Here is a 13369-nt window from a genome sequence, read left to right as displayed (position 1 = left end):
GATAATATATATATATATATACACGCACATATTTAGATATGCATACCAAGGTAAAACCAAGCTCTTATGATGTATAACCGTTTAGAGCCACCAATGAAACTGCAGATAATGGTCGCATGAATCTGAAATCATAAAAACAGAAACATTTCCAACCAATTAAATTCTTAATTGTAAAAGGTAGAATATGTAAGATGATTCAAAACTAACCGTGTGGCATTACGCCAAAGCCAAGTAAAACGAAGCACAATTTGAAGAGTTGAAGCAACAATAACAGTAGTTCCTTAAGTCCCTCTCATAATCCTCTAAATTTTCTATATAAGCATCAACATGCGGGAGTCAATTGGATGTAATATTGAGCGAAACACTATAAGTTTTATAAAAGTTTGATGTGCAAGGGTGTAACCACTTCTTGAGGTTCCACGGTGTCGCTATATTGACCAGCCAGAATGATTAAAACAGTAGTAGGCACCAAAACTATGACACCCCCCCCTCCACAAAACGACAGATGTCAACCGTCTCGAAATACGTGTTTGTGTCAATGTGTTCAAACCAGCTACAAACAATAGTTGTTGAATCATCGTTGTTTTTTCAGCCTAAAATAGACAAAAAAACCATCCCATGTCCCTGAATAAAAATAAGATAAGCTAAGAAATATCAAAGAATATGAGTTTTCAAAATTTAGTGGAAGCTGTAAACACTTACATTCCCACCACTTGTGGCACAAAAGTAGCTGGCGCGCTATCGTTATTGGCAGACTATGTGGATAGCTGGTTGTCAGCTGTTGTGTTTGGAACGGACCAAAAAAAATGGGTTTAGTACATGCCTTACTTATTATGTTGGATTAACGGCGATAAAGATGATAAAAGCTGCTTGCCATAATCTGAGGCAAGCCAATGTCAACACATTTAGTAACCTGCAGAACGTTAAGGAAGCATATAAAACAATTTTTTTAGGCATAATTAGCAGCAATCTATATACATATCCCCTATATGCAGATAATATATATATATATATATATAGACGCACATATTTATATATGCATATCAAGGGCAAATCAAGCTCATACAATCCAACCTCAACACATTTAGCAACCTTGAGGGTCAACGATGTTGCTATATTGACCAGCCAAAATGATTGAAATAGTTGCGGGCACGAAAGAGTATGCCACCCCCCCCCCCAATGACAGCTGGCAACCGTGGCCCAAGATGCGTTTGTGTAAATGTGTTCAAACCAGCAACAAACAACAGTTTTTGAATCATCGGTGCCTTTTCTTCCTAAAATATACAAATAAACCAATCAGCACATGTATCGGAATAAAATCAACAAACAAAAAACTAAGAAATTAAAAAGACTATCAGTTTTCAAAATTTAATGGAAGCCATAAAGACTTACATTCCCACCACCCGTGGCGCATAAATAGCTGTTGCGGCGGCGTTACTGGCAGAATAGGGGGATAGTTGGTCGTCGGAGGGCAGATGCATAATTCTCAACGTGGTACGTATATAGTTGTTGTGTCTGGGACAGAACAAACAAAAAAAATGGGTTTAGGGTATGCATCAGTTATTATGTTGGATTAACAGCAATAAAGGCGATAAAAGTTTCTTGGTGGTCCAAAAAATTACGCTATGGCAAGTATTGTTTATTGTGTCTCATCTGATGTCGCCAAATTGTTAAACGTCTCTTTATAAACGATGTTTCTGGTATGGTTTTTCATGCTACCGTTGTCATTCCCGACGATGACAATCTTTAAACCTTCAGGTGTCGTAACCCTTGAAAGCGCGACATATAGCTGACCATGGCTAAACACAGGCCGGGGCAAATACAGACCAACGACTTTTAATGATTGGCCTTGACTTTTATTAATGGTCATTTCATTGAATGGTTTCACTGGGAACTGGCGTCTTTTCATAATAAATGGCCATTTTGATTTCGTGGATGAAAGGGTTATCCTCGGTATTAATGCAGTATCTCCACGATTAGACCCAGTAAGTATTCTAGCCTTGATAACAAATTTCCCAAGGTCTGCTATAATAAGGCGGGTGCCATTACATAATCCTTGCGAGGGGTTCACATTTCTTAAAAGCATGATAGGGAGGCCTTCTTTTAAATGCAAAGCGTGCGGTGGCATACCTGACAATGTCAAATAATTAAAGAATTTAACTGGCCACATTTTTTTTGTCTGTAACTAATATTTTAGTGCCGGGGGGTGGGGGGTACCTGGGAATGTCAAAGAGTTTAGGAATTCAGACGGATAGAGTTGTTCCTGTTCTAATACATCCGTGGACGCGCGACATATCTCATCAGAACTCTTGTAGGTCTTTGTGGGCCGTCTCAGTTGTGCAAACATGTAATCATTGATTTCGTCCGCTTCTATATTGCGCGGGGTTAGTATTGCTCTTTCACATAAATAATCGTCATCAACCTGCCTTTCTGTAAACGACGGGAAGACAGCGTTAACAATCGATTCCACAGGAAGGCCACAACCATCTACGATGAACCTGGTGGGTATCTCGATCCAGGTTGGCTCATCCTCACCTTCTTTGGTCTTTGAAGGAACAATTCCATCGCCGATTTCTAACAACCATTTGTTGAAACGTTGCCTATCCATGTCTAGCACACCTGCTGAGGTGTATTCGTTGACACGCATACTACGGTGGAGCCTGAAGAGTTTACAACTTTTCCACAGATACGATTTATTTATGCATGCCTGAACAACATCTTCTCTTTTTCCTTTTGGGATGACGGGCAGGATTTGTCTGAAATCACCACCAAGCAAAACAGGCATGCCACCAAACACGCGTTCCCTGTTTGCGTAGGCAGGAAACCCCAAGATATCTCTAAGTGTTTTATCAAGTGCTTCAAAAGCATATTTTTGCATCATTGGTGCTTCGTCCCAGATGATTAACCTTACCTCTTGTAACAGGTGTGCCAATTGGGTATTTTGTTTGATGGCACACGTGTATTGTGAAGTAATTCTAAAGGGATAGCGAAGCGACTATGAGCTGTCCGACTACCGGGTAATAGAAGGGACGCGATACCTGATGTGCAGAGATAGGTAAAGTGAGTCAAAAATGGAGTTGCGTACGCGACCACATACATTATGTTGCACAAGAATAATAATACAACATTTCAAAATTATTTTTTTACCCGAAGATGCAACCGCAAGGGCAATCATGCCCATAGATCTTAAGCGTGACAGAATGGCTTTGTACAGGAACGTCTTGCCTGTCCCACCCGGACCATACACGAAATAGAACCCGCCTTTTCGGGTGGTAACAGAATCAATGATTGTGTCGTATATGACCGTTTGTTCCGTGTTCAGTGATGCATATAATCGATCGTGTTCGTCTGTCATCTTTTTTTTATTGTAACTCAACTCTTCCCTAATTAGACGATTATACATCTTATCGAGGAGCGACGTATCCGGTTGGGGCATATCTGTGAAATCCGATAACGATTTTCCATTTTTCTCCAATAGTTCATTTAGTTCGATCAGGCAGTAGTTCTTAAGCTGGTCGTCAGATAAATGTAACCCTGGGAACATGAAGAGCCTACGTTTCAGGTACAAAATATCATCAGATAGTATCTCCCAATTTTGTGCCCAGAGTTGCGCCGGGCGATTCACTTCGCAAAACAACAACATGGTAACAAACAATTCCCGTAGTTGGGAACCGGACGCCCATAATTTAGCCTCTGACAGGGCGTCATTCCACTCCTTGTCATCATTAAGCAAGCCATACGCATAGCAGGCTTCTTTGAACGTTGCATATACGACTCCGTCGACCGTTTTTATTTCTTCGAAACTTCGAGGCCCTCTTACAATTCCCAACAACATTCTTAGATAATACTTTGGCCCAGCTGCTGGATTGCAATACACAATCCGCCCAATGGCTGTCCGCTCCAACCGCGTTTTCCATACCTTGTTATCCTCTTGCCACACATACCTTGTTGGTATCTCGGCGTACGTTAACTCTCTTGCCGCTTCATGTCTGTTGTTTAGCGCAAACCATTGGGTGAACATCGTGTCTCGTATCCCGTCCCGATTTAACAGGGCCGGCAAGCTGTCTGAATCACGTAACGTGAGCAGATGTTGATTAGGTGTATGGAACGTTAGTTTCATGACGGATGGGAATGAGTAATGTATAGGGAATGCAAGCATTCTCCACACAGCTTCACATGGTGATAAGTACCGGCAATCCAGATAGTTTTTAATCTCATCAACCTTAACAATCTGTTGTGTACGCTTTTCACCGTTATTGCCAATGTTTTCCTGAACAACCATTGTAGCCCTGTCTGGCCCCTTGCTTAAGTATTTAAACAGGTATTTTATCGCTCGGGATTGGTTGCACCATTCAACATTGATGTGCGATTCGTACTTTAAGAGGAGGTAGCGGTTGTATGGGACGACAAACCGGTTGTCAAGCTTCGTTTTGCCCTTCTTAAAGAAGATCTTGGTATCTCGTCGGCGATAAACCGGGTAACCGTCTTCGTCAATTTTTGTTTCTCGGTAAAATGGTTTCGGAAAGTGTTTCATGCATTTTCCATCTGTTGTACACGGAGCACTGCGCGCATCATTCCCACATGGGCCATGCAACATGTAATCTGTTACAGCCTTATAGCCGGATGGATCGTCAATTTCCGATGGGATCTCTGCAGAAATCAAATCATCTATGCCAGCCGGCGTGCGAGACTCGGCAGAATGTTCAAGCCACAACAAAAGGTGCGCGTGCGGTAGGCCTCGTTTTTGAAACTCAATTGTATAAACAGCTGTATGTAACCAAGGGAACAAAGATTGAAGTCAGCAAGGGGAAAAGGGGAAAATTAGAAAGTTTAAAAAGGTTAGTATTTGTGGGAGAACTGATACCAAAAGAAAGAGGCGAGGCATTACAAACTTTACCTGCTTGGCAGCTGCCAAAGATTTGTTTCTTCGTAATATCTTCAATCAAGGAGGTCAGTTTTAGCTTAAAAACGCGTGATACAACATCTGCACGGTCATGAGACTTTTGGCCTGGTATGAGAGACACCATGTCTTCGATTTCAGGCCATTTTGGGTTAGCTGTAAACGTTACAAACAGGTCGGGGTTCCCAAAAGTACGGCACAAAGCCATGGCGTCTTGGTAATTTTGGATCATATATCTTGGACTGCCCGTAAAGGTTGCCGGTAAAACTATACGTTGCCCGATAGCCTCAGCATTTGTATCCCCACGCGTCACAGCGTCACAAACATTATGATAGAGCTCAACGCGCAGCTCATTTTGGTTATTCCTCATCCAGCGCAATCTTTGTTCTTCAATAGCTGCGTATGAGTCAACTAAATACTGTTGGAATAAACGACCGCCTCTTAACAGGGTGGTGCCTTTGTTATTGCGATAATGGATTCTGTAGCAGTAGTATTCCCGCATTGTGACACATTGTCGTTTAGTCGCCTGACGTCCGGTGTTGTCATGGTAGTGTATTCGTTCGTGGAACCCGGTCTCTCCGTACGGAAACAACAACGGATATTGCAAAGGCATGTAAAGCTGATGTAATTCTGATATGCGTTGAAGTGCGCCGTGCTTTGTGCTAACGATAATATCACGTGGTTCAGTGTTGTCCCCAAAGTCGTTTGTGATAAGAACAGCAACTTCAGACACATTAGGGCGGTTGTATTGTGGATTGTTTATTATTTGGCCAAGTAAGCGTAGTTGACAACTGTTTCTTTCATTTTGAGTGCACCAGTCACGTGCCATGCGGAAGGCGGTAGCCAAAGGACTGTGGGTGTCTAACATTCTGATGAGGGACGCAACAATTGCTTCATCACATGTGTCGTGACAATGGGTCTGGCCAAACAAAGCAGTTATACGGTTTTTAACTTCGTTTTGCGTGTCGTAGAAATACAGCTGAGCATATCTTGGTTGCTCACCTTCAACTGGCAACATGGAGCCTATTCGGTGGTAGTTCTGCCCACTTATTCGGAAGGTGTATAGGCTTCGACCACTGTTTATAGCATGATCAATCTTTCCCCCAAACGATGTGAAACAGAACATGCTATTGTAAACTCTAATATGTTCTCTGAATCTAAGTGTCGCCGGGTCGTTATAATCAAGTAATGATCTTAATGGTTCAGGCGGATCAAGAAGGCGAGCAAGCAAAACCTTGCCATCCTGGCAGCACGAAGAGAAAGTCGTCCCATCAGACGACTTTGTATTTTTATTCCTCTCTTCATACCACATGATCGCCGCACAATTATGGCATGTGAAGGTTGGACGGCCAAGGTTCTGGTACCTAACATGCGCACCTATGATAATTGTAACAGGAAAGCTTAGCATAACGCACGATTTAGAGAAGCGTATCAAACAACATAGTAAAGCGAGATGCAAAAGGGAGCAAAACGTGCATGGCAAGAAACAGGGTCGGAAAATACCTGTTGATGCAAACGCTGCCCTACGTGGGGTGCGAACACGAATACCTGGTAACATATTAAAATATGGCGATGTTATTCCTACGTTGCATGATAGGCAGGTCGAAGGATAGTCGGGTACAGGGCAGTTATGGTGGTTTACCTTCTGTTTTTTTAGGCCGAGAAGGGCGTAGGCGTGATGGGGCCGCTATGCTTTGGTGAGAATTCCGTGTAGTGCAGGAAATATTGTCTGGAAAAACGTAATAGTTACGGAAGTGATAAAAGGATAGTAGTAAACATTGTAGATAACGTTGCAGACCTTGGGCAGATACGGAGGGAGAATATGTTGTTGGTGGACATAAAGCAGGCTGCATCTGCACTGCATCGCTCCGCATGGCATTTTTACCTGTAACATATGTTTTAAAACAACTATTATGTAGGGCTCGTAGCGGGCTGAGGGATGATGTAAGCGTGCAATCCAGAAAGTATGAATAGGCGTACTGTGCCCCAGGGGGACGTTCATGAGGGAATAGGGGGACGACCTTTTATTGATTCTCTTGTGCACACTTTAGCGCCTGGACCAGTGGTCACTGTAACAGTTGGCGGTTGTATTTGAGTGCAACCTGCAAGAGGTACAAAACATGCAGATAGGATAAATGCAACATAGTAGGTTGGAAACTTATAAATAACTGACTAAGAAAGTAAATTCCAATCCATTGCGTGCGGCTTTACAACGGCGACATCAAAATTGGAGTGGCTAAACTGTTTGCAGCCTAGTTAGAGTAGTAATTTGAGCGGGCACGCATGTCGGTAAGTGGACATTATGGCTAAAAGGTTCCGTTTTTATGAAGAGTATAGCTAACCTGCGTTGGGGTCAGCAGAGGAAGTAGTTGCATCTATGGTAGTTAGGGTAGGCCCACAGAATGTGACGACCTTCCCACCAAGACCCACATAATTACGATTTTGTATATGGATAGAATGTTTGCTACCCACGATGCTAGAATCGTTGCAGCTGTTAATCAATGCAAGGCCAAAATATGTTTGAATCTTTCCATCAGGCAACGTATGGGAACAACGACGGGCCTGTATCGAATTACTACCCACATCAGGAGCAGTAGGCCATAACCTGCAAACCTCGTCTTTTATGAGGGAACAGGAAGGGTTAGAATTTAGTATTTAAAACTCCATATGCGGGGTCGGGGGTAACACTGCAATTAAAAGTCTCATACCTCTCTTTGCTCCAGCCTGTTCAATCAGTTTTAGCCCACAAACGTATTGGACCAACCCGTTAGGCAAACCACGTGAATATGCATGAAAGGCGAAAGAGGCTTTGAGCATCACAAAGGGGCGCACAGCCATCTGTATGTTGCATACAATGTTACATAATACATCGTCCAAAATGAAGCATTCAGATATGTCCCCGCCCGGGGGGGGGTTAAAACAAAGTAAATTGCTGTCATGGAAAAGGCATAGTATCTACAGCAAAATAATTCTTAAAGAATGCATGCTAAAGCTGGTGTAAATATTATATTTATTGTTGGCCGCGCGCCTGTTTTTTTTCCAAAATAACATATACAGGCACAGTCGGTCAGAAAAGGTCATATGTGGTTAGGTCTTTGTGTAGCTCAAGTCATAATTTGATTATTTCGTTGTTGTTTGTAATGCAGTCTTCTACGTAAGTGCTCACGAAGGTTGTATAGTGACACGGTCATCGCTTGTATATTTGCATTTATCTATATGATTTATTCAACATCTTAGATAAAAATTCATGTAAGTCTTATATGATTCCAAAACTTATTTTACATTGTTCATTGGTATTATTCTATTGGAGTATGCATGATTCCGAACAAACATTTATAGAACCCTTTTACAGTGGTTGGAAGTTATATGTGACTTTAAAGATGTAACAAAAGGGTTGGGTAAACGTATTTGGTAGCGTATGTTCCGAGGTGGCATATTATGATCCTATTCGGACTATACCATCCCTTTTTAGACGGAGTATCTTTATGCGATGTAAATACATGGCTGAATTGTTTTAAGAATTTCAGAGAGGCTGGTAAGGCGTGAAAATTACATATATTGCACAATAGTAAAGCAGCACAGTTTTGGTGTAGGCACAAGTCATATATTTTGCCACATTATTTGAATCCATAAAAGAAAAAGTCACAAAAGCGCAAACACTTGAAGAAAATGAGAAATGACCACCGCCATATCAGTGAGAGCCCTTCTTAGCATCCCCATTATTGTCGACCAAACCGGTAACATGTGCACGATCAATGGACACCCCCTCATCATCGTCGTCCGATTCTTCAAGGTAGCTGCAAAGAAAGATGGAAACGTATGTATTGGCGCAAAGTTCCAACATGTAAACATTCGAAACAGGGGACAATTGGCAGGCGTAACTTACAGTTTTCTGAGTTTGCGGCCAGTTCCGGGTGTCGGAGGCGGGAGGCTCGAACCACGCTTTGGGGAGTCAGATGGTATGGCACCCAAATCCGACGTGACACACTTAACGTTCCCATCTGTATCATCCAAACCAGGGCCAACAATCTTCGCACAATTGAAGCTCTCATATTCTCCATAACGGTAGTATGTGTGGCTCTTTATCTCAAAAGTGTGTTTTGTTCCAATAAGGGATTCGGGGGCGGAGGGTAATATGGGAGCATCTATAGAAGTATCCTACATACCAAATACAAACCAGAAAAGTTATCGCAGCAATTTCACATATGCTTCAAAACCATCTTGTAATGAGGAGTGTGCATACATTTAGCTGCTCCTCTACTAAGGATTTTGCGGTCCTCTTGACCAACTGCTCAGCAACTTCATCAAAGAGGGTGACAACGGTGCTCATCGTTCCATCAGTTACATCCGCTTGAGTCCGAAACCTAGCAGGGTAAAGTAGATCAATAATAATGGTAGTACGGGGACAAAATTGTTTGGTGGCGAAGGTAGAAGGGTATCAAATCACCCTGGACAATTGTCACACCCCGGCCGCGTATAACATGCAACCGCGGCGGAAACGCCGGGGAGTGTTGTGGACAGAATTAAATTGTTTCATAACCATGGCAAACAAGTTGTATTTTATTTATAAACAAGGGTGTTACATTGTCTTGGAAAGAGAGTACGGAAATCAAAACATAATTAAGCTAGTTCAAACTTCATTTTTAGGCTCTAAGGCACAGGTCCGCCCTAGTGTCATGATCATCATCCTATGGAATAGCTCCTGAAAACACATGTGAAAGTAGGTACGTCAGCATAAAAATGCCTGTGAGATACATAGTTTTTTTTTTGTGAAAATGGGATTCATGACTTGAGCTTAAAGAAATGTTTAATAACAGGCAGTCATGAACCTTGTAATTTGTTTTGCTCTGTAAACCATTTGAAAAACAATAACATCAAACGATATGTATAGATAAGTGCAAGGTTAAACAAATAACCAAGTAAAATGAGGCGAATAAGATAAGTTGTTTGTGAAAATAATGTCTTGTGAAGAATATGTTATTTATGTAAAATGTAATGTGTCTAAACTGAAATGACTTAGATAACGCCACGATATGTAACATTATACAAACATTTATATATAGGAAGTACCAGCGGCGTATCCACCATGTTTGTATCATATTACATATGCCACGTTACTTAAATCATTTACCCAAACCAATCCACCATGTAAATTGTTCATGTGTAAACCAAATGTCAAGTGTTATTGTAAACCATGTCAAAAGTTTATGTTCAAATGTAAACCACCAAACGTATATGTCAATGTTGACGTGTTTATGTTCAATGTAAATCATGTAATGTGAAATCCCAAAATGTATCATGTATGGTAAGCGAAATGTATCAACTTAAACCATATGCACAAAACAAGTCGTTGAAGTAAAACGTGGTTTAAATCAGCGTTATGTTCTGCGGGAAATGCATGCTCTATTGATATTAACATTTATGTGGTATTGTAAACTATGCATACATCCAAGCCTTGAGACTGCGGCGATAAACCCTTAAACAAATTAAAGGTTTATCTAAGTTATGTATATCAAATTCGGTCATTCCTTCCAGTCCTATCAAACCCAGGACTTCAGGAATGGGAGTTGTCAATTCCTATGGTACCACTACCTACTAACGAACGGCGTAGCTAGTGTTAATGAATGTATTGTCCCATGTTAAACAAACCAAATGTCATAACAAAATGAAGGCATGTGATGTAAACAATGGTACTAAGTATGCTAAGTAAACATACGAAGCAGAAATGTTCATGTAAATCAATGTGTCCATATGCTGAGTAAACATATGCAACAGAAATGTTCATGTAAATCAATGTGTCCATATGCTGAGTAAACATATGCAACAGAAATGTTCATGTAAATCAATGTGTCCATATGCTGAGTAAACATATGCAACAGAAATGTAATGTAAATCAAATGTACTAAGTACGCACACAATGGGCATACATAGCATGAAATGTAATAAAATCGTGTACTATAATGTACTAACAACATAGCAGGCATATGATGTGAAAACATGGAAAGCATGAAAGTAACAGATAGGCACATGTGTTTCACCCCAAAACAGTTTGGAAAACAGTAAAAGATGGGGTTCTATGTACTCACCTGAGATTGCTTTGAGTTCTTGTAAAATAACCAGATGATGCTAAAGATCACGGGATATCAACGGCACCTAATAGGTAGCTTATGTTAATATACCGGACCAAGTCGGAAGGATCGGACAGTACGCGGGTTCGAAAACCAAACGAGTATGGAGACTCGTGTAATATGGTTTAACAAAGCCTACATACTAAAATGAAACTTAACCTAAGTGCTTACGGTCCATCACGACCCGTTTAGGTAGCTTACGCTACCCTAACGCGTCGCTCGCGTAGAACGCGTCTGGAACGCCTAACATCGTGACCACAAGGTATAACCTCGGAAGGTTATAGCTATGGTCACCTAATGTGTTTGGTCAGGTCCTAATGACCGACCAAATGGGTCGGGTTCGAAAGCATAAGCGATGGTTTAGATCGCTTACCTTACGACCCTATATAAGCACTAAACTAAAAGTGACGAGCTAAGCATGTTAGAACATGCTTAACTAAGTTTGAAAGCAGGTTTGACATCAAAACAAACGGCCTTGATGCCCACGAGTAGTTTGGTTACAAAATATGCAAGAATGCACATTTTGGCCGAAACTACGACTCGTCACCGAGCCTAGATAACGTGGTGATCAGTAGGTATGGTCACTATGGGCCATAACCATCGTGATCACGCTCACGTTATGAAGTTCCATGAACTTCGCATCGACCATAAGCTGGTCAATGCAGAAAGTCAACAAAACGTTGACTTTCGGACTCGAAAAGCGAATAAAAGAGCGAAAGAAGACTTACGGAGGGTCCCCGAGTGCTAATCAAGATCCAATAGCTCAGGTATGAAGCAAAAGCATCAACTTAGAGCATTTAGATCTGATTTGTGGGTTTTTACACAAAAAGGGGGGGTATTTATAGGAAAGGTGGAACCGTTAGGATCGTTTTATCGAATAACGTGCTTTGATCTCGTGCGTACATGTGTCCAGGGGTTAGATTCAGTGAACTTGACCCTTGGCCCTTCATTTGGGTGAAAAGGCATCGCCCTTTGATCGAACGAAAGGCCAGATTCTGCATTAAATGCAGAATCTGCTGTCAGACATGTTCACGCGGCCCGCGTGAAAGTGGGTGCAGGTCTTACGCGGGTCGCCTAGCCCCGTCTGATCTGCACCACTTGCAGAATTTACGTATTCAGCCCCTGTTGCGTTTTTAAGCTATTTCCAGCCCCTTTAAGACCTGTAAAGTCACCTTTAAGGCCCAAAAATGATGCCTAAACATTGTGGACATGAAACATGCCCAAAAATATGTCGGATGTCGGTTCGTTTGGCCGTACGATCGCGATGTTCGCTTAATTACGACGGAATGCGCATAAGCGTGAAAGACGATCCAAATGACACGACGAATGGATTTTTCTCATGCCAACCACTAAGGCATAATATAAGGATGCTTACATAAATTTTTGGATGTCCGGATGTATTCAGAACGTAAGTTATGCGCGAAAGTGCAAACTTATGCACTTTTTGACACTTTTAGTCCCTGAATGATCCAAAAGTTTATTTTAGCATACCAAACCCCTCAAAGCCTATTTCTAAGCTATGTAAAGGATATTTATGGTATGTTTAACTTATGGACATGTTCCGGAATGCTCGTTACAGTTCAAATTGGCATACTTTCGCAGTTTGTCAAGTTTAGTCCCTGTAAGTGAATTAACTTGTTTTTGCTATACCAAAGCCTTCAAAACTTATTTCTAAGTTATGTAAAGGTTATTTAAGGTATGTTTGAGTATATGTTGATGTTCCGGAGTATTTGTCGCATTAAACTGAGTACGTTTACGCACCAGTTTGCGTATAATGCTCCAGAAAGCGATGTAGAGTTTGAAATTGAACGAAAGTCAAAACACGAAAAATGTAAAACACAATGAAACAAACATTGGGATCAAATAACATTATTTTATTGATAATTGAACTGTTCATGATGATTACAAGCACAAATGTTACAGTCTCCCCTACTTGTGGAAATTTCGTCCCGAAATTTATTTAGAGGAAACTGATTGAAAAAGATGCGGATATTTTGCCTTCATTTGATCTTCACGTTCCCAAGTAAACTCGGGTCCACGCTTAGATTCCCAACGAACCTTGACCAAAGGAATGCGCTTGCGTTTGAGCCACTTGACTTCACGTTCCATGATTTCTACCGGTTTCTCAACAAATTTCAGTGTTTCATCAACACGAATTTCGTCAAGCGGTATGTGGAGGTTTTCATCAGCTAAACACCTCTTGAGATTGGACACGTGAAAGGTTGGATGAACATTTCCAAGTTCAGGAGGTAACTCAAGTCTGTAGGCTACCTTACCGATTCTTTCGACGATCTTGAATGGTCCAACATATCTAGGTGCAAGTTTTCCTTTCTTTCCAAAT

At 41.4% G+C, this 13369-nt stretch overlaps 2 protein-coding genes across 2 annotated transcripts in view; both read right to left on the bottom strand.

Annotated features, from left to right (window-relative positions):
- Positions 1-2907: 2907 nt before the first annotated feature.
- On the bottom strand, positions 2908-7738 carry LOC110914199. The gene is made up of 5 exons (XM_022159010.1): positions 7609-7738; positions 6699-6785; positions 4898-6277; positions 3148-4767; positions 2908-3038 (listed from the first exon to the last, which is right to left on the bottom strand). The coding sequence occupies exons 1-5, from the start codon at positions 7736-7738 to the stop codon at positions 2908-2910; spliced, it is 3348 nt and encodes a 1115-aa protein (XP_022014702.1).
- An 853-nt stretch (positions 7739-8591) lies between these two features.
- The window catches only part of LOC118485752, a 17128-nt gene continuing 12350 nt past the window's right edge, over positions 8592-13369 (bottom strand). Inside the window, exons 7-9 of the mRNA XM_035982185.1 lie at positions 9144-9264; positions 8787-9058; positions 8592-8697 (exon numbers count right to left, since the gene is read on the bottom strand). Coding sequence (XP_035838078.1) covers positions 8592-8697; positions 8787-9058; positions 9144-9264 — 499 coding nt within the window. The remainder of the gene's footprint in view (positions 8698-8786; positions 9059-9143; positions 9265-13369) is intronic.

This window comes from Helianthus annuus, chromosome 13, assembly GCF_002127325.2.
Source record: "Helianthus annuus cultivar XRQ/B chromosome 13, HanXRQr2.0-SUNRISE, whole genome shotgun sequence".
NCBI classification, from domain to species: Eukaryota; Viridiplantae; Streptophyta; class Magnoliopsida; order Asterales; family Asteraceae; genus Helianthus; species Helianthus annuus.
The sequence above is the reverse complement of the archived record's forward strand: the minus strand, read 5'-3'. Positions and strand labels throughout refer to the sequence as shown.

What these genes read in the sequence shown, in the direction of transcription:
- LOC110914199 (XM_022159010.1), bottom strand. Translation starts at nt 7,738, where the DNA reads ATGGCTGTGCGCCCCTTTGTGATGCTCAAAGCCTCTTTCGCCTTTCAT. An exon ending in TCCCTCCGTATCTGCCCAAG is followed by an intron (nt 6,278 to 6,698) that starts GTCTGCAACGTT and finishes CAATTATCATAG; the next exon opens with GTGCGCATGTTAGGTACCAG. An exon ending in CCTTGCGGTTGCATCTTCGG is followed by an intron (nt 3,039 to 3,147) that starts GTAAAAAAATAA and finishes TCTGCACATCAG; the next exon opens with GTATCGCGTCCCTTCTATTA.